The following is a 21,800-nucleotide window of genomic DNA, read 5'->3' as shown; positions in this document are numbered from 1 at the left end:
CTTTACAGAAAAGTTGTCAGCTATTTTTATTTCTTACCTACTGTAAACTAAAATCAGCTGATTTGAGCCCTTGCCATCAATATGGGAAGGAAAACTCAGTATTACATCGATATTTGTCAAGTTATCTTAAAAAGTCAAATGTACCATTAGTTTCGGTAGCGCTTTTTCTGGCGTTACACCATCCAGAACTCGCTATCACGTGTTCCAACGGTTATTTTGGTTTGTATAGCCTCATTCACTAGTGTTTAATCATAATTGGTAGTGGATTCAGTGGAAGTGAATAGTGATGTGCATGTTTACGCGGGCCCTTTAGCGATGAAAGCTTCACATCATTGTCGCAAAACCCCGATGTCGTGAGTTTCTTTGGTACATTAACCATGTGTGCTGAAAACCGTGAGCAGAAGAGACTATCCAGAATCTTGGCAGCTTTGAAGTATTAGTAATATTAGTGAATGGGTTCCAGATTAAGCCCAAGGATAGGGGAAGATTTTAGTGAATTAGAGTCTCGCACTACCGGAGGAATACCTTAACCGCGAGATAGAACCTACATATTGTATTAGCCTGTAACCACTTCATGAAGAAAAGGGATCTTCCAAGGACGATTTAGCCTTGCACTTTTTCAGCCGTTGACTACTGTTGTGTGATACAGGAAGAGCATTAAGTCAGTCGTAAGAAAATACCGAAAGGTATAGGAAACACCGAAGCCGAGTGCTCATTTAGGGTTTAGTGAGCCTAATTCGAAATCACACTATATAGGCGACTGCTACCAAGTCATCTGATTCGCGTATACACCTTTAAGCGAACGATTCTAGTGCTCTTTGTTCTTGTTGTTTACGGATGCTTTATCTGACTGCAATTTGGCTAGCGATATTACCAGAGCTACCTGTTGCGGATAGAGGGATAAGGGAAAAGGATCTCTGACGATACGATTGTTTTTCATTATTAAGAGGCTGTTATCAGATATAGTATAAATAGAAGAGTTTTACAGTTCTCCTGTATGCACTCCTCGAACCGCTCGATCGAGTATTATATTTTAAACTATTTGAAGCAATTCTACTAGTTGATACCATGTTTTATAATGCCTTCTATTCGTAATGTGCGTATGTATTACATAACGTTCATACAGTAAATTCTTATAGGGAACTTGCATCGAGTCTTCAGTTTGTGCTGCAACATGCTATTAGAATGTTTTAGGAATGGTACTTACAATATGTGGGTAACTGGTGGCCATTACCGCAGACGATTGCTTTCCTAAGACGCAAATTGTCAGAAGATGCAAATCATCTGGTGGAACGCAATGTAATATCAGTCTTTTTATGAATAGTTTTTTGAACAAAGTGAGCTCGACATCGTCGGCTCTTTAGCTGCCTGATATCACTGAGGGTATACAAGGATGTTTGATCTAGGTATTACGGTCTTCTAGCGAATTTTCAAGGGTGTGCCAATATTACTTGTGTATTTCTTTCATGCCGATCAAGTTCTATCGATCAATATAGGTCGCATGCATAATATACCTTTGGTGACAACGAATAAACGGACGATCCTCAGCAATAAGCAAATGTGTTGATAGCAGCTCAGTGCACAATTCGAGCATTTGGATCCGGACTTTGAATTTAACGTCCGAAATAAGTGAGGCTTATAGTGGTGTCGATGACCAGATATTAGCTAAGGTCCAAGTGAACTGATGCAAGCTATCTAATCTAAGTAAAAAAAAAACACTCAATCTAAACAAAGAACAAACTGCTCATTTGGTTTAATTATGAAGATTTTGGCTTTATTTAAATATAGCTCTATATAACGTTATGTCTGCTGAGAGGCAGGTTAATTAACGCGTTCTCATGGGTCTGTCGATGCGCTCGGTAAAATCAAACGCAATTTTCCTCGCTTAAACAGCTTCCGCTAGTCCCGCTTTCCTCCTTATCATTTTTTGTTTTAGTTGCTCTCTTTGCCTGCTTCTGTCAGCTTTAATGTTATGTGATTTGATCTGGGACCTTATACCATAGCTCTCTATTGATGGGCACCACTATCGGAAAACGATCTGCGCTACTGCAGATCCAGCAGTTTTTGTGGCACTGTGACCGAATTCTCCTCTTTCGACTTTACCGTAAGGCTAGTTCTCTTTCTGCGACAGGGAAAACATTAATTTCGCTCATAGCGTCAGCGGCAGTAGCAGCGTCAAACACAGCGGCAGCAGAGTCGGCGATCCGACTCATCCAAACGTCATCGCAACTGATGTTCCCCATTCTCGTTTGTTTCCCTCTCTGTTTCATTTTACCGCCGGCAAAGTTAACGCCGGTTACACTAGCCAAAATCGTCGTGGCAGCGATGATTTTGATACAGGCGAGGCAGATCGAATAGTCAACTTAGTTCCTTTTAAAAAAAAAACGTTCGGTCGCTCGTACTTTGTTGACGAAGCGATAAATTTAACGATGGTGTTCGTGTCTCGTTTCATCCACGGGTCAACCTCATCATAAGAGGAAACTCTTCCAAAGCACACTGATTAAATACCTTGAAATAAGCACACAAGGATATTAACGACGTGAGAACTGTTGTTAAATATTTCGTTTGATCGTATCGGTGAATCGCGCGTACAATATTAGCTGTTAACGGGTGTCCTCGTCGCTTTGAAAGAGGAAACCCTGCTTTCCCGCCTGCTAAGCACCTCGCTACAAAACGTCTTCAGTCAAACTCAAGAGTAGCGTTATCGTATTATTCTCTACAGGATATCGTCAAGTAAGGTACGCCTTTTTGACCAGTGATCAACATATCCGAAGAGAGCTAGGGACGATAGTACTGTGTGTCCTGTCAATAAGGTGAAGTGAACTTATTTCATTTTTATTTTATTTATTTATATTTTAGGCGCTACCCTCTGTGTGTGTTTGTATGTGTCTGTGAAAAAGGCCAGTGTTTCATATTCTGCATATGTTGCTTTTAAAGTAGTAACTACAATGCTGAGATGTTACTATCTATAGTGCTGCTTGGGCAAAATTTTCGGGGCTTTTCTGTCGTTTTTAACTGACAATTGCTAGCATATCAAATTTTGCAACAAATAGGCGAGTTCGGAAGATTTTATAAGAGTGCTAGACCAATTTTCATCGCAACGTATTGTCGAAAACGGCTGTTTTGAAGCACGGCTATTTAACACCTCCCTATTATATTTTCTGCATATATTACCGATAATGCTATGTAATTATTAGAGTATATATCAAAAACTTGCGGTGTGTAGAAGCCCGATCTGCTATAAGGGCCTATCTATAAGCACATAAAGCAAGAGCGCTTTGTATTGACGCGAACTGAGCGCACATCTTGAACAGCCCGTCCCGTAATGTAGAATGGATTATCGTGCCCCCAATTTATGTTGTTTTCTTAACACCCTGCATTTATAGCATGGCTTAGGTAGGATTTTATGTTGCGCTTCTTGAGAATATCTTGATATGTCAGGCCCTTCTTGTTGATTGTAGCTGACTAACAGATTTTTTCTTGCATTGCATTGCGTTAGGCGGCTTATGACGGACAATTACAGAGGATATGTGTAACTTAGTATGCATATTATCTCCGTGAAATTTTCGATAAACGCAATTACGTAACCCTATTCTCCACAACTGAGTATCCATTTGAATTACTGCTAGCGAAAATTTGAATATCGTGTGAGACCACCTATGGGCGTTTAGGTGGGGTACCATTTTTGGGAATCCCAGTCTTTACACAGCAGAGGTTTTCACCGTGTATTACATGTATTAAAGTCAACGCGTTTCAGGCACGCGTTTCGGTTCGAGTTTACAAGACCGAGACTGCAAAATCCCAGTTCAGCCATTCATTAGCAATGACGAAGTGGAATGTGTTGCAGAAAACCGGTTTTGTTTACCTGGGAGTGCGTTAAATTATCAGTTCTTCACGTTGATACGATCAAAGTACCTACTGCATTTTGCTAGAGACTTAACTTTTTCTTCCGTAATGGCGGATGATTCTGACAGTTTTACAGGACCACTTCGTTCAACTATGATTTAAGAACTTACAATGATCAGGTAAATTCTTTGGTTTTTACTAATATCTCACGCTCGATGCGAATTGTGGTTGCAGTTAAGCTTGGCACAAGATCATTTTTTGTAAATGATGGCGAACCTACACATAGCGACGTGCCAGGCCCCAGTGAACATTGCCGTTGTGAAGTACTGGGGGAAAAGGGACGAAAAGCTAATGCTGCCCGTTAATGATTCTATTAGCGTGACCCTTAGTACCGATGATCTGTGCACGACAACGTCTATTGCTGCGTCACAGTTATTCAAAGAGGACAAACTTGTGCTCAACGGGAAGGTTTGTTTACCTCGCGTGATATTTCCAATCCAGTGCTGCCAATTGCTTCGTTTTGTGTGTACAGTATAGCTAAAGCCTCTAGTATACTAGTATGAAGTCAAATTTAAGTTCGAAGATATACTAGTTTTTACATTTGTGAGCTATTTTCTCTAAGATAAACAGAATGTACTTACAATAGATTAACTCTCAGTGTAAGAAACGAATAGAATGTATAGATGTCATGCATAAATGGACCAATATCTGCTATTGAACAACAGAGACATAGAAAACAAATATTAGAATAGATTTACGGATTTTCTAACTTGCCTAAGCGAAACTAAAGTGTAAATTGTGATTGTATTGCAGGTAGAACCCACCAATAGTCCCCGCATCCAAAATTGCTTAAAGTCTATTCAGGAAGCTGCAAGGAACTCCGGAAAATCTCCCGTTGACCCCTCTTGGAGGCTGCAAATCTGCTCGAAGAATAACTTTCCAACCTCAGCAGGTTTAGCCAGCTCGGCTGCAGGTTATGCTTGCCTGGTAGCAACATTACAGGCACTTTATAAGCTCGAAGGTAACTTCTCATCAGTTGCTCGAAAAGGATCTGGCTCTGCCTGTAGAAGCATGTTTGGAGGATTTGTACGATGGAGGAAAGGTACATGTTCTAAAAGTTGTCAAGTAAAGCTGGTAATAAATGTATTCCAATGTAGAATACTGAATATCGGTATGTATTCAAAGAACCGTAGATGAGCAGGTCTTTATAGTACTTCAGGTTATACTATTCGATGGTAAATAATATTGCCTTAGCACCGATCGTTTACGTACAGACGCAGGAGCATACTTAGACACAATACAGTCAACATTTTCAGGAGATAAATCTGACGGAAGTGATTCCGTAGCTATTCAGATAGCTCCAGCTTCCCATTGGCCTGAAATTCGTGTTATCATCTGCGTGGCAAATGACGCCAGAAAAGATACGGGATCTACTAGTGGAATGCAAAGGTTAATTTTTTTTTATAAGTTTCCTATCTTTCAGTGGTGATTTATAAGGTTGATAGCTTCTACCTTTGTTTCAACGGCGTTTTGACAAAACCATGTAACGTGAGACTACTCATAACCTAGAATAATAGGCAAGTAACAAACATGGGCTAAATTTCGTGTAATTATAGGTCTGTCGAGACATCCGACCTGCTCAGATACAGAGCTGAGGCAATTGTTCCGAGACGTTGTGATGCTATGGAAATGGCAATCTTGACTCGAGACTTCGAGTCATTTGCCCGCCTCACGATGATGGACTCGAATCAATTGCACGCAGTTTGTCAAGACACTTATCCACCAATTCGTTACATGAACCAGATATCGTGGGATATAGTCTCACTGGTACACCGATACAACGAATTGGTTGGTGCTAATAAACTGGCATACACGTTCGACGCTGGACCGAACGCATTTTTATTTTGTCTTGACGATGACATCCCTGAAGTATTACAAGTAAGCCCATCCGAATGTCTCTTATTTAACCCTACATTCTAATACATATAAATATCTAATATCATCATGCGAAAAGCGTATTAACGAATAATTTTCTTACAGATATTAAAACAAGCATTCCCATCCAACGAATCGGATTATATCAAGGGGATTTACACAACCGCGACGGCCAAAACAACACCGAGATCCGATGAGCTAGCAAAACGGGTAGAGCCAGCGCCAGCTGAATCGTTGAAATATATGATCACTACGAAGATTGGTAACGGACCTCATGAAATCCAGCAGCACCTTTGTGATAGCAAAGGAAACACGATTCCGTAACGATGTCCTACTTTCCGTCACTTGTTTAGTCTGGTTTTTCTGAATATATTCCATTTTGGACAAAACTAACAATAAACATAATCAGCGGATGCTTTTGACATGGACATAAGTAAAAATGGAGGTCCGTAAACACCTTGGCACAAATTTTCGTGTTTTTGAGACGTTAGCGAAATATTAGCTTGCCTGATATTTAGATATGACTAACCTTTGGCCATCAGTATAATGGGTTCGTTTTGTAATTTAACATGATTTTAACAGTCTTCCATCTGCTGTCAGTTATATTGGAACCAGTCGTATTCGTACTAATTGGTATATTGGGGTCACATATTTCAAGTAACGAGTCATGTTGGTATCAGTGGGAAGCGGAATGATATGAGAGAAATTTCAGCGAAGATAATTTTACGCCACTTGAGAAAACTAATATTAAAAGCTCACACCAAAGAATTTACTTGTATTTCCACTTGCGGAACGTAACGAAATAGAGCGCTTGATCATGGCTGATAACATGTAGGACATACAATGCCCAAATGAAAATAGGTGCTCTACAGTCTGCGGTAAAGCCCGTACGTATCAAAGAACATGACGCTCTGTGCGGTGGTACTGGAAAGGGAGCGGGCGTTGCTAGGAGTTGCTGCTGCCTGGCAAAACAGCTACCCAGCAAAAATTGAGGGAACTTGGAATAGACAATTTTAGTGCAACGATTATACAGCGCGGACATCGCACCATCAGACTAGTATGTTTCGGTCCCTGCAGAGCACCCTTAATGATGTTTCAATAGAGAAATGCAGGAACTACTCTATAGAGGGCTTATGGGTATTAGGGGAAATAGTAGATCATAGTTAGCGTAGCAATATACGTTTTGGCCACAAACGGCCAATGCTTTTTAGACAATTAAATAATCTATGATCGATTTCCAATAGAGACTGCCTTCTAATATTTGCTCCGCATATTAATATTGTCATTGACTGTAGAAACCTAATCGGTCTCATTCATTTTTGCTACGATAGATGAGGGACGTGAAGACGTCATGTAAATACTGTACTTTGTCTTGTAGATTTTCGATACTGCTAGAGGCTTTGATTGCTGGTTCCGGTATCGCCATGATATACAGATACCATGGAATTGATGTGAAGTGCCGATCGTATTTACGTGTTTTCGTATTGAAGTTCAATCTGTCCTTCTGGTTGTTGAGATTCTCGGTATTATCGATGAGTCAGGTTGCTCGCTTTACTTGATCTGTGGCATTTCATGCCGATATCTAAGTAGCACCCTCTCCTCACTCCACGTTTTTCCATTTTCGTGGTACGTCTTGGCAAATTACTAAAATGCTTGTAATTTATGCAATAGTATTGTTTGTTCTAAACCTCTTTCTGCGAATTAAGAGAATTGTTCTATCTGTTTTTTTGGAGTATTTTATGTCATCATATAAACACACATTGGAAGCCTTATTAATGGGTCGATAGACTACGTTTTAACTTCTTTTGCATATCATGTACACTTCTAGAAATGGACGTTTGGTCGCGATTAGTTAGAAGAGATTATATGTATCTTTATATATATATATATATATATTTATGCTTATATAAAAAGATGTCTACCATACGAAGGACTATTGCTGAGAACCATAACCGATGACTATTAAAAAAAAGTCAACAACAAATGTTATTTAGTTGTGTGAAAGGATAACGTTGTGTCCGCTCTGAGGGGGCTCAGTGCTACCCTTTCGTGCGGACGCCATTTCGCGATCGTTGCTTTATGAGAGTGCCAGGTGAAGGCTTATTGGTTTTCGCAACAGACCTTAACCCACTGATAACTTCCCAGTGTACTGCTTGTGTTGTGTGCTGACTATGAGTAAGAACGACGACGGGGCACTAGTTTTTCTTTCAATTTTTTTCTGATCTGGAAAGAATCATAAGGATCTGTAACTTATTGTATACAGTATTGCTCAGTTCTATGTAACCACACTTCTAGATTAAAGGTAATTTAATTGAATATCGAACCTTGCCTCATGCACGTAATGTAAAAACACGCTAGGTATTTATCCATGCTCCCCGTGATTGTCTCATGTATTGTTCGGACCGGCGTTTGGATAGACTAGGCGCAATTTTGTGCCCTTGTGTACACGTTTGTATCAGGCATAATTGCGACTTAAGCCGAGCTCAGATCTACATCGGTATATGACCCTCAAATAATTACAGAAATAGAGTGAGGCTCTCCGTTTGCCTAGACACAAACCCGCCGTTAGCGTATATATTCAGCATTTTGCTCTGTGTAAATATGTAGTAGGTCATTTCAACTGGAATAGCATCCGTTTGCTTGGATATTTTTAACTAGTGAACTTTGGTAAGAACATAGTCCTAGGACCCCACGCCGCCTAGGGCAATAAGAAAAAGCACAACAAAACCGTAGATCTCACATTTGGAGGACATTCGAGAAGAGCCCAATACGTTTGAAGCGGCTAATTCGTGAGAAAAAAAAATTTTAAGTGTGATAAGTGTCTTTGCAGCGCGAATATACCTGGAAGATTGTTCTATTTAGTAATTTACACTTTGATACCCAAAACGATGACTACAGCGCGAGCCCTAGCTCTTGCTGTAATGGGTATTGCTTAACTATGCGATAAATTATGTGAGTTAACAAAAATGAATCCTGAGGGCCAAGTTAAACATGCGGGTAACAAGTTAAAGCGGATAACTAGTCAGGTAAGAAATATAAACTATTTGTAGAATTTTTACATACATTAGGGTGACCACAAAACATAAATGGGCGTTCTTAAATAAAAAAAAAAAAAAAAAAGACTGCCTTTAGCAATTCGATGTACTAATTTCAGACTTGGTGTTTATTTCCAATAGAAGTATACTCTATTAGGATTTATGACATTCTATCGTTAAAGTAGTAGCCGAATCAATAAGGTCTCGGGAAATTTCGATACCATGTTGACATTTGAATAATTTTACGGTTAAGAGGTTGCTGTGAGTTTTGAAAGAAGCGGTGATCTGTGGAGGAAATGCCTAAAGAATATGGAGAATGAAAAAGAGCCTCCAGCTGTAACTCTAGCTTGAAAATGATTATAGTAGTATGAAGTTGGACGTTCTGCTCAATAGTCTTGGCTACTTCATGCAGTGTCGTCATCTCCTCCAATTGTTGACGATATACTTCGGCCATAATAGGACTCAAGGCGCTTCAGTGAAATAAGATCTTATTAAGACTATGAAACAATCCATAAGCATAAAATGACGTCCGCCGATCTGGTCGCGTACACTCCTCGATGTTTATGGTCATCGTAAAATCCCATTTTTCATTATAAGCCTTCGATACACGATTATGGCGATAAAGGAGAATTTTGCGTCAATACGAAGTAGTCAAAAAAACTGCCTGAAGTTTGGCTCGAATCTCCGTCGAAAAAAAAAATTGATGAATAATTCTTCTACATGACAATGCTAGACTGCACGCGGCAAGGATCGTTAAAGGCTCTCTACAAGAACAAGTATGCGACGTTTGCACCCATCGATCTCGCTACGTGCAAAGAGAAGCGAATCTCCACGGCTTTTTTAACTCCTTAGTCAAGTTGTGCGCCACCTATTTGTCCGACCTTTTACCTTATCAATTTGACAAGAATAAACAGATGTGGTACGAGACCTAAGTGCTAAGAGGTGTGTATTTCTAGATAGCCCAATTGGCGGGGCTGCACTCTATAAGATTCAATTTCGAAGTTAACATTTTCTTTATGAAATTTTTCTGAATCATGGGCTGACGGCGTCTCGAGTAGTAAACCAACCACCGAATACAAAGTCTATACGACGAGCGGTTTCCGCTGCCGTGATTCCAGGCTATTCATATTCATAAATCACTCGAATTTTCTAATACTCCATGACCTTCTATAAGTTGCCTGCTGAGAAACCTATCCAACCAAAGGGTTTGATATTGCAAAGACTATAAGTACATCTCAAAAACGAAACAAATGTCACGAAGCGTTGCATCGTTATGAGACAGCGTTATCCGGATATATGTTTATCACGCTTCATACTGAACCGCTTTATACTAAGCTACGTCTGTGATGAACTAGATAAATTACTAAGTCATATCAGCTTGTTTCTACTGCTGAAAGTACAAAATTGTATTACCATCTGAAAGTGTTTTTCCAACACCTTCAGCTATTTCTATCGTTTGTAAAAGTTCTTGGAATCATCTTCTGAGTGTACCATGAAGGACTTGCCGGCACCAGGAAGTCTTACCAGGTCAAGCTTGTTGAATTTACTTAAAGCCTCTCAGAGAGACCTATGTAACGGCATGGTAATCATATATATATATCATATGTGGCAACCATTTGTCGACGCTAAAATCTGAATCAGCGCTGACCACATCTTTATGATGTGACATGGCAACGTACACAAAAGAAAAAACGCGCCTTAACCACTTCGACCGCGTCGCTTCGTGAACTAAAAACGTTACCGTACGTTATTTATGGATTTTCATATACCATATAGTCAAGAATCGGTTCACTTATCTAAATCAGTTGTATCTAAATAATTGAAAAACGTGCGTATATAAATTTAATGGTAGCTTTATGGTTTACGAAACAGTAAACCCATGCACTGTCGATTTCTTTTGACGTAAGGCGGATAATAGCACCATAAAAATGGCATTCTGCTCGTGGCAAGCCAGTAACGGGATATAGATTGCCCACTATCAATTGTCGCCTATGTCAAAAAAAATCGAATGGTATCTATATGACCTTTTGCTACTATTGTACTATGGAGGGCAAGGCGTTGTGAGCTTTGTAGGGCATGCGTTTTTTTTTCTTAAGCATCTAATTTCGAAATTTATCCTAAAAATCCTGGCCTAAAATTGGAGTTTCTAGTGCAGAAAAGACGCCGTGTCCGTTTGTGTTCGAAAGCAGCAAAATGAGATTTACCAGGATTGCTTCGAGCTTTTTTCCAATTAATTATGATTTCGCGGGCGGTGGTATATGCAATCTTATAACCGATTGGTTTACTATTATATGATAGTTAACTAACTGCTGCTATCGTTGACGGCTGTTTTGATTGCAGTATATTGTCTTTATGTTGTGCTTGATCGTTTGTTTGTGTTCCAACGCTGATAGCTAATCATTTATTAATATTAGATAGCAGACGACAAGTCTAGTAATGACAGGCTACAGGCCATTGGACGACAACACTAGGACTCGTTTCGTTGCACAGTCCTATGAGAATCAGCAGTCGAAGCCTGCGTCGCTTTGTTGGTTTGTCCGCCTGGTCGCCCGTCTACCAGGCGACAGTTTTTGTCGTCAACCAACATCGAAACAGTAAGGGAGCAAACGAACTTTTCCCCTCTCTCCCTGTTGTAATCAGCGGCGTCGTCGTCGAAGCCAAAAGCTCGCCGGCCGTTCACCGGCCAGATGACGAGATCTCCCGACGTTAGACGTGTCGACCAGGAATCATCGAAGGAAGTCGGCAAGGGCACCTAGGGACGAAAACGCGAATCGAGAGCAGGCAGGAAGCGGGCTTTGCTGTGCTGCCGCGCCCTGCCATTCGTCCGGCTTACCGCGGCCACTTTCCATTCGGCCAAAAACATTCTGACGCTGGAGAGATGACCGGCGCAAACGCTTCTGTCGTGCTACCACCGCCAACGCGCGTCGTCATTTCGGAAAAAGGCGATCGTGATTTTTTCCGTTGCCTGCCGATCCGACATTGCAGCAGCTGTAGTCGCACTAAATAGAACATATAAAGCCGTTCTGTGTAGCTCCGAAGGAACCCGAGAGTGAACAGGAACGTTTGTAGAAATGTAGACACAGAACGGGATCTGCAGGGTTTCACAGAACCGCGAAAGAGCTTATCGAAAGTAGGAAAGGAACCGGGAAGGGAAAGGTATTGCCATTGCTTCCGATGTTTACACCGATGCCTAAGTGATCTTGTCATTAATAGTGCCCATACAACATAAATGCCACCTAGGCAAAATAAGGTTAGAAAAAATGCACCTATCAACGTAAAAAGCCTGGCACCTTTTTATCAGAGCTGCTGAAAAACTAAAGCGGTGATTTTGAACTTTGACGAAAAGGAACAGAATGACATCCACCTAGTGCGATGAAAGCAGGAAAAGCAAAACGATAAATATAACAACGCGATTTATAAATCCCGGATACCATATGTTTAGGGTGCACTGAATTTAGCCACCTTGAAGTTTGTTGTCAAGTGGAGCTAATACACTGGCTATAGAAGGCTGAATTAAGTAATGGCTAAAAGCCTAAAAGCATTGTCCACAAATATGCCGCACTTTATATACAGCGTGATTATGGACGTAACACTACAGGAGATGCAAGCTGAATTCGCCGACGAGCAACATGTTCGAAAGGCAAACCGTTGACATTTCACGGTTAGGCCTATCGGGGTACCCAAAAAATATCACTTACTTGTACTAATCAGCTTTATAATAAGTGGAAGTTGGAACGTGGAACGTTCTACACGTAGCATGGTAAAGCTATTTCAATCCGTTACGTTTGAGCAAGAAAGTGTTTGTCTCATAAGACCAAGCAAGGGGATTCCGAAACATAATTTTAGTGAGAAATACCGAAATAAATAGGAAACCACGCAATAATGTGATTGCACGAGAATCACTAGTTGCACATTAAAAGCATACGTTGTAATTTTCTACAATGTATTTCTCAGCTAAGTAGATTAAAAATAAGAGGCAGTTAGCCAAAAAAGAAAGGCTTCAAATGAATGATGCTTGATTCCTAAGCTTTAGCTTAGAAAGCTTTTAGAAGTTTCTACACGATTCGTGTAAGTGATACCCTACTCTTTGATGCTGCAACGACTGATGGCGAATAGCAGAATGTTAAGCTAGTTACAATTGTAAAATTTTATAGCGTAACTTTTTTTTTGTCATCCCAAGAAATTGTCGTCGTTTGGTAGCAAGCTAGAGTTCATAATCCATATATCAAAGGTTTTTGTGATGTTTCGCTGGACAGTATCACTTCAGTCTTACACACATGCATAATTAAAGGCTGCATTAGATTTGAGAGGTTGGGAAAAATGTAACACTTCACGCCTTCCGATCTCATATTGCTATCTCCTAAATGTAACGACCGAAATAGCATCATCGCGCCTTATCTGTATAGCCCTTAAACTGATCATGTGATAATTATTCGCGCTATGAATTTATATGGAAAGTACGGCTAGTCAGGGACAGGTGAAACATCGAATGATCGACAAAAAGGGCCTAAAAGAATAATCCTGAATGGATCTATTTGTTAGGCTGCAGCGAGCCTACCGATCCTGCGATACGCGAACGTTGAAGTACTGTTTACTACACTGTGGCAGTGGCAGGCCATCAGAACTAGGATTTCGGCTTAAGCACGATGTCATGGTTGAGTACCGAAGGTATTGTACTTCAATTTGCTAGGTATATACAGGTCCATTAGATTATAATATGTGGCTGCATTTTATTTCGGTAAACGAATCAGCCTCTGTGCAGGATTATTGTTAGCGTGTTTAATCCTCGTAGCTTCGATCACACTTCTTATTCTGCTGGCACCGCATAAGCTATTATTTCGGATGATCAGAGAGCGATCCATCATATTAAGTTTTACCATTTCTCGAAACATCCTCAGATCGGCAGCTACATCGCGCCGTTCGGCATGGGCAGAGTCGATTCCAGAGTGATAACACTACACCTCGTAGTTATCCTACAGATACTTATACTGTTCATCCGTCACTTTCTCAAGTGCATCAATTTATTTCATAGAAAATTGACATTGTACGACGTAAAGTATTGCACAGTGTGACATAAAACAACTTCGTATAGGAACAACATTTGTATTGAATTGTACGATCAACTGATTTTCGACGTCTGAATCTATAATAAGTTCGTTAGATTTTGAAGGAGAGCATGTAGGTCATGGTTTATTTTCACCGCGAGGACAAAGCGGGACAGTCCTTAAGTGTATATATTAAGAGTCGTCTTATCTAGGTACTGTGCGTTCAGGTACTGATATTAATATTTTACTACCGTCACCTCCACAACTTATCAGTATGAATATCACCCAGAGCCATTCTTCACGAAGCTGTGCGAACCGTCACTTAGCAGCTCCGTTTTATCACGATACTACACAATGCAATTCACCGCAGTAGGAAAGAATGTTCAGCCAGTAGACTCACCGCTGCTTATCAGGACTATGGAGCTCTTATGTATGGTATAGCAAAACATAGAAATACAGTCCCATATCCATGACTGCGACATGTGTGTAGTATGAATCGAAGGGACTCGGCCAGGGCAAGCTCTCTATAGGTAAATGAAAGAAATCATTAAAGTGCGTCTAGATTTTACAGGAAAAGTCGCCCTTGTGGCTTCAATTCATTTTGCTATATGGCAGATCAGATTTTCTACTTTCTTATTAACTCGTCAGTCAGTACAGACACGGACACAAACAAATGAAAATTTCAGCTTTCTCAAATCATCTGTCCCAATTTACTCATCTTGTCGTAGCCGTACCAATTTATAAAACCTATGTTTTCTGTTAATTGTACATCTGAAAAACCTTGACTTTTCATCAAAATTGGCAGATGGCTCATTCAATACCACGTCGGTCAGTTTGTTTTTATGGTTGCACGTGTTTCAGAGAACTCGTTATAGGTATGTAAAAAAAGGTGATAGCATATGATTCATCGACACATGTCTTTCGTTTCGTCTACGTTGAGGCGGGAGCTAAGGGAACTGCCAGTTTACTAATACCAGATCTGAAGGATAGTTACCAACAGAAACTCTAGCGTTAAGTATTTTGTTCAATGCCATTAAATCTGATAAATACATCAGATTTACTTTATCGTCAGGAGGGGGGTCAACTAGAGATGCAACAACATTTTGATAGGAGGCCAAAGAGAAATCGATAATAGACAAACTGGTGTTTCTCAATCAAGTATGTTAGACCATTTAGTGCGGACACGTTTACAGACATTGCCTCAAAAGAACGCATTTGGCTATTGTAATTACATTATCACTAGTCTAGTCAATGCTAGCTAGCTTCAAACGTTTTGAACTTAGCATGGAGGTCAAAAATAGCAGCATACTAAAATGGTTACCCAGAATCCGTAAAGATTTGCGACAGAGCACATCATAGCAGATCTATTGCCTTTTAGATTTCTCCTTAAGACGTTAACGAAACGGATACTCAATTCCCAAAACTCCTGGCTAAAACAACCTGATATTAGTCCGAGGTCTTAAGTTCCTGCTGTGAAGTTCTAGCAGACCATGTCAATGGTTACAACAAGACAAGATCGAATGGAGGTGACCAGCATTCGATGATGATTACCAAAGATAGTACTTCTGCTGTGACACAATGGCGCTCTTGATGCCTATAGCAGGCGAAGCTACAACTGCCGGCTGTCATGACGTCAAATAAATGGCGAAGGTATAGGTAGGTCAGGTCAACATGTGGCAACTAACGAATCGCGGGTTGGGTCGGTGGTACAATTTTGTACTTTTTTTTTAGGTGTTTTTTTGATATGTCGTCGAGTTGTAGCTAATGTAACAGAACTAGCTGTATATACATAGTAATCAAATATTCTTCAGCCGTCGGTTGATTAACACTCGTAAGTATCAAAACCAACAGGCTCTCAATCGTGTGACTTCGATAGTCGGTGAATCTTTTCTTTCGTTCCCATGTTCCGGGAAGAAGTCGATAATAAAGTTGTGTGAGTTGGGAAAAAACTAAAAGCCTGTAATATATGGAAGTTAGTCTCGGTTAGTTCTGGCCGTTTATCCTGGAGATATTTGGCTGAAAAGCAACAACTGTTTTCACTCTACTGGTAAATCAAAGGCGCATGTTTTCATCGACAGAGTCTCAGCCGACCCAAACTACGGTGCTATAGTCTGGCAGTTGAGGCGTTCGACTTAAATTCAATTGAATTTTCTATTCGACAGCTTCGGGTCACGTTAGTTGCACATTCTTCGTTAAGTTGATCATGCCCCTTCCAAAATGCTTTAGTTTATTCGAGAAGCAACATCTAGATTTACCACGCTGAAAGCTCCCTTCAATATAGGATACATCAATATCTAAATCGTTACTGTTGCTCGATAGTAATAGTATTTATTACACAAGTAAATTATGCCGTACTAAGCTAGAAGACGAAAGTATCTATCGCCATGACGCTCTGGAAGCGGCCCTATGGTTAGTTCAGATGATTTATAGTCTGGGGTTGCGTTAAATGCGGCACAAACAAGAACAGGAAATTTACTTTCTTTTGTAGCTTAAAACGCTGAGTCCTGCAAAGTCGAGGCATAATTTTAAGATTTCTTGTTCTATCTAGTTCGAAATTGACGATTACGTATCTTCCTCGAAAATATCGGATTGTTCATGCTGTTTCTAGGGAGGCCCTAAGCGCTTTTGGTGTGCCCCCAAGGGATGTGATAGGGCAACCTGTCTGCATGCACGATACAATCATCCGCTCAATGTCTTTCCGCACACTTGGCAAAATGACTAAGAGGTGTCAATGCACAATTGCATGGGTGATATGCGTAACTCCAGCGAGCAGGGCTTGAAAAAATCCCCGAGGCTGCAGGTTGCAGAGTACGAAAAACACTATTACTAAAGCCTTTTAGAACAGGGGTGAAATCGAATAAATAACTATCGAGTAAGATGACGGAGCTTTGCAGCAGTAACCGCAATTGGCCCGCTATCTGTCTGAGGCAAATCTTCTTCGAACGATAATCTCTTGTCATTTTCCCAAGAGGCTCGCCATGAACATTAAGTGTCTGTCGCCAAGTGGGCTAATTTTTTCCACTTTTGTCCTTTTCACGGGTGTAAGTATTGTTGTATCTAAGTTGGTTTTCTTCGGCAGACTTATGTAGCGCCCAGCATTTCAGCTGATTGCCTAGGTATCTGACTAGATAATAATTATCTAGTTAGGCATGCATGTCACCTAACGCAGGGTAACTAATGACTTTAATTGATCTTTAATGTGTCCATTGTCCAAATTCAGAATTGCCGGACCAGAAGTGTCGGTCCCTTTCCCGAAGCTGTTGGCTGGCTTGGGTCACTTGTACATAAAACGCTTTGTTGAATGTTGTGGTCAGACTAAGGTCGTCAGCCATACGACCATTTGGTGGACGAAAGTCAGTTTGAGAACGGTGTGTTGAATACTCGCTTCGGTAACTCGGGTGAGGTGCAATACAAACTACAGAGCCACGAAGGTTATGTACGCAAAAAAATGTGTAAATGGTGTAATAATATATGTACCATACGATAAAAGCATCTGTGACATTAACTAATACAGTAAACAATACTATAATATATAATAACAATAAAAATTATGATCGGTAACTCTTCTAGGTTTTACTATAGGAATTAGTGCCTAAATGAAATTAGTTTAGATCTTTATTATATATTATTATATATAAATTGACAATATTGTTAACAGCATCAGGGTGTTGAAGGCCTTGATAAAATTATGACGGTGCAACATGATAGGACCGTCTGAATTTTATTTCGTTTAATCGCTATTTCGTTTTAAATACCGTAAAAAAAAACTAATTCGTGAATAAACTTAACTTTTAAAGTAATCATGATTAGCTATTGGCGTACGGTATACAGACTTGTTTTAACAAGTTAGATACTCCCAATTTGACCTCCGTTCGAGTTTGCTAGCGCCTTTGAGATATGGCAGGCGCTTATATGGGGCCTAGACCACAAATCACTTTTGAGTAATGTGGGAAAACTGAATATTTTACGTTGGGGTATTGCAAACGCTATTCAAGTTATACGACCGTTACAGTTGGGCGAGTTGTACTAATTCACGTTTACTAGTGGCTGAATGCGGGTTGTCGTAGCGAGGCTCGATTTTTGCTGTGCTTGGCTCCAGATAAAAAGTTTTATCACGTTAATAAAAGACAAACCACTATCAAGCTCTAAGTGTAAGTTTTCTATCTGTTCACTAATAGGCACTTTTAAGAAGCCTATGCGCGATCTAAATTTTCAATATTCAGGAAGCAGACACTTACAATGAATCAATAGAGAACGTGCATAAGTCGAGGTTCCTTGCATTGACCCTATAGTCCAGTGACACTTTGTTTACTTAAATAATAACTTAAAAAATAACATTTTCTATTCTTAGGTATGTCACAATAGAATAAGACACATACTGAGAAAGATAAGTTTACAGTTAGGAAATATGTGGCCTAATAGTAGTTTTTGATAGTATTGAAATAATTTTGTACCTGGTAGCATCGGACCCAAAAGTTTTTTCAGATTAGCTTAAGTTACATAGGAAACATAAAGAAAGAATGTATATATACATACGACTTGTGTAGCGACTTTGAAAGTAATAAGCATGAAATATTTAATTTGGCAATGCGTGTGCCTACCCCTTTGTCTGTCAGTTTACCTCCGGATGGATTCTTCCGTTAAAGTACATTGATCACTATAAAAACCTTGTAAAGCACCCTAAGGATTTCAGCCGCTATTGCCAGCAAGAAGCCCTAGCATAAGCCGACCGCAGTGCAAAAGCGTACTCAGTCACTTCACCGAGGTGGCCATTAGAATGGGATGTTAAGCGAGTGTACAGTGAGGGAAACGGTGGCGAAATACGCATTATGGGGGCTCAGTTTGTACTCTCTTCGTTTGCGTTTCGTTTTCATACGTACACATACGCGCAAGCACATAGACGGAACGCAATGCAGCTTTCTTCTTGTCCATCGATTGCTGCACCCCGTATTTTCGCTTATCTGTCGTCAGCGGCAGGCGTGGTGGTGGCAGCTTCCACCACCACCAACGCGGATGTCCAAAAGCCGGACGTTGCTAAGAGAAGTAGACTTCGTTCTCTATAAGCCCCAAGGCTTAGTAAGAGCCCGCTGGTAGCAAAACTATCATCAGTTGAAGCGATAGCAGTGGCGACGGTAACAGCAGGTTTTTTTTTCCACTGTGGCGTTGTCCAAACAGCAGTTCGCTTGCCAAAGGTACCTTCGCAGTCTGCTGTTGTCCACAACTTTTCCAAACGCAACGGCAGCAGTGCAAGCTGTATTTGCTCAATTTTCTGATCAAATAAGGAGCCGGCTGCGATGGTGGACGCGGTTGCAGTGACCAACTTAATCGAAGAGCGAGTGGAAGGGGTGGGGTGGGCATGGGGAATTAAAGCAGCTTGGCCGAAGCGGGTGTAAAAGAGAAATAAGAGTGAAGTAAAGGTGGAGAATAAGAGGAGAGAAAAAGAAGGGATTGGCGGTGATAGCGGTGTGCATGCTTTCTTGCTTGCAGGTCACCTCCTCGAGGGTCTTGGGGAAACTGGCAAGCCTTGGGGCGGATAGGGGTGCACCTTACTTCGCCAGACAGCCCAGTGTCCTCTAGCGTCGTTATGCGTTTAAGACTTGTTTAAGCGATGAGCCTGTTGAACCGTGGACCGTACAGAGGATGCGTAAAGGAAGCTGGATGAGGTGAGACGTGATTCGGCGACAAACCGTGTAAAGCTGTGATGTTGCTTTTACTTCAGCGGAGAAGATCTCGCTGCCCTCGTGATTGCTGCTAACGCCGGCCAGCGCCAACCACCTGACCCGAAAAAAAGCCCACATCCAGCTCCCTCATTCACTTTCCGCCCCAATGCGCAGAATGACCAGTTCACTTTTCGTTATGACCTGAGCCTGCAGCTTCCGTAACCACATGGGCAGGTTTTAGCACGATACCGTTATGCTACGATAGTGTATGATTTTGTTATTAATGTTGCATACTTCTTGGGTTTTCTACGGTACACAGAAATATGATGTGCATGCAGTGTTTAAGATATTAGAAACACTTTTCGATGTTAAAAATCTAAATGTAAATAGTAAAGCAAGATGGTTGATTTTGAGAATTTCACCCTACTAGTCATTCTACTATTTTTCGGTGCACTCTGGTAACCGCAGCGCGAAAGGCGCATATTTGCAGTATTACGCGGGAAGGTAAGATTACCTATTTTTTGGCTGCCGAAACAAAGCGAGTAAATACCAAATAGTGAAAAGATAGGTACAGACGTGTTCGGGATATCAAATGTATGCGATGTATGTACATATGACTATAAAAATACGGTGAGTACAATCTTCGTTAAGGTCTGTATGCAAGACTACAATATGAACTTGGTCGTTTTGAGTTATAAATTATACCTCGAGCAAATTCTCTCCTTCTTACGTTCCCTTTGTATACGCAAACGCTTTACTCTATAACGGCTTGAAAAAACAACGGATGGTGGGCCCTAAGTTCGACTCGTTTGTTCTCCAGCTTCTGCTGCCACTCATTGAGGCCAAGAAGGTTTTTAGCCGTTTCAGAGTAAGAAGTATGTGCCGCTTCGCTTCAGGGCCTGGTGCCATAGTTAGCCTCCGCCTAGAAAAGAGAGCGGCAGAAAAGGAGATCGCGTGCTCTGGAAAATAGGAGAAAACTAGCGCAAGAAGAAAAGCGTGTGCGGCGTCTAGGAGAAAGAACGCTGTCTTCCGGACCAACCCAGAAACGGCCATCCGTCCTTTCAACTGAGCAGCGTCTAGTAGCACTCAAACGTTTGCGGTCCTTTACAGCAGATTGCTTACTTCTCATAGCTCGTGCTGCTGCAGTCAACGGTGTACAGCTATTAGTACTACCAACGCCCGCAGCGGCAAGCAGGAGCGGCAGCGCTAGCATCACAATACTTATACAAATACTAATAGTATATAGAAGCTGCTAGTCATGACTATGTCTCTCTCGGCAGTGGCATTGCCTTCCCAAGAACGTAGTCCTCCCGTGCTGGAAGTGTGGCATGGGGCTTAGACATCTAGCCTGCTTCCATGCCTACATCTCAGTAGAGTAGGTAAAGAAGTCGAGCGGTTCGAAGCATACACCACAGTGTAGAGAAGTGATTAGGTGGGGATAAATACAGTCACAGATAAATGCGAATAACGGGAGAAAGACAAAATAAAGAAACCAAAAGGATAAAAAAAAAAACACTCATACGCAAAGAGGGTGATTCTGCCGAAAAAAGCAGAACAAAGGGACAAACTGTAGTAGTATTCTGGAGCTTTTAGCGTAGTGTGACTTTACCGTAAGAGCTAGGCGTTAGGTGGGTAGAAAGCAAACGTCAAAGGAACAGCACGTTCTATTTTCATTGAATACAATGACGTTTTTCTATCGCAGCCAGAAAAGCAGCATGAGACGGCATGTGGCAGAAATGAGACAACGAGAAGCACGAGAACGACAAGCGTGCAGATAACTCAGTCGTGCAGATGCTGCCAGACGCTTCATTAGCAAACAGTGCGTAGAGGCAGAAAATCAGGAAACAGATTTGCCTTATAATTCTATGTTAGCTTATTTAAGAGGAAGAGACGAATTATGCTGTAAAAATGTGTGCATAACTAATATAACTGTATGTGTGCCTATGCGTTAGTTTGTATACGTGGTTGACTCCGCATCTTTTTGGGCAGGTCTTTTCACTCTGTCATTTTATGGATGGCACAGATGTTCTTAATATGACTGGCACTGCTGGCTCAGCAAAAAATAATCTCAAACTAAGTCTAATTTTTCTAGCTACAGTTCTTTCCTCTTCATTTATAATATAAAATGCCTTATATTCAAAATCTAGTCTATTGCTTAACAATAGCGACGCTAGCTTCTTTACGTAAAATACACACTAGTTTAGAATTAAAAGGGAAAGCAAACCTGTGGAGCGATACGTTCTGCGCGACTTCATAGACTAACCTGAAGTCAGTAAAGC

At 40.9% G+C, this 21,800-nt stretch overlaps 1 protein-coding gene across 7 annotated transcripts; it reads left to right on the top strand.

Moving 5' to 3' along the window:
• Positions 1-61: 61 nt before the first annotated feature.
• Mvd (mevalonate diphosphate decarboxylase) lies at positions 62-6,249 on the top strand. 7 transcript variants are annotated; one of them, XM_022804422.2, is made up of 6 exons: positions 62-219; positions 4,081-4,314; positions 4,660-4,948; positions 5,163-5,295; positions 5,463-5,784; positions 5,887-6,249. In XM_022804422.2, the coding sequence occupies exons 2-6, from the start codon at positions 4,111-4,113 to the stop codon at positions 6,103-6,105; spliced, it is 1,167 nt and encodes a 388-aa protein (XP_022660157.1). In that variant the 5' UTR covers positions 62-219; positions 4,081-4,110; the 3' UTR covers positions 6,106-6,249. The 7 variants fall into 7 exon arrangements, with proteins under 7 accessions (XP_022660157.1, XP_086843091.1, XP_086843093.1 ...); XM_086986965.1 differs by having other exon boundaries at positions 213-353; XM_086986967.1 differs by lacking the exon at positions 62-219 and adding an exon at positions 382-686.
• The last annotated feature ends 15,551 nt before the right edge of the window (positions 6,250-21,800 follow it).

This window comes from Varroa destructor, unplaced genomic scaffold, assembly GCF_002443255.2.
Source record: "Varroa destructor unplaced genomic scaffold, Vdes_3.0 BEIS01000004.1, whole genome shotgun sequence".
NCBI lineage: Eukaryota > Metazoa > Arthropoda > Arachnida > Mesostigmata > Varroidae > Varroa > Varroa destructor.
Note: the sequence above shows the minus strand (reverse complement) of the source record. Positions and strands in the feature narration are given on the sequence as shown.

What these genes read in the sequence shown, in the direction of transcription:
- Mvd (XM_022804422.2), top strand. Translation starts at nt 4,111, where the DNA reads ATGATGGCGAACCTACACATAGCGACGTGCCAGGCCCCAGTGAACATT. An exon ending in AACTTGTGCTCAACGGGAAG is followed by an intron (nt 4,315 to 4,659) that starts GTTTGTTTACCT and finishes ATTGTATTGCAG; the next exon opens with GTAGAACCCACCAATAGTCC. An exon ending in ATTTGTACGATGGAGGAAAG is followed by an intron (nt 4,949 to 5,162) that starts GTACATGTTCTA and finishes CAACATTTTCAG; the next exon opens with GAGATAAATCTGACGGAAGT.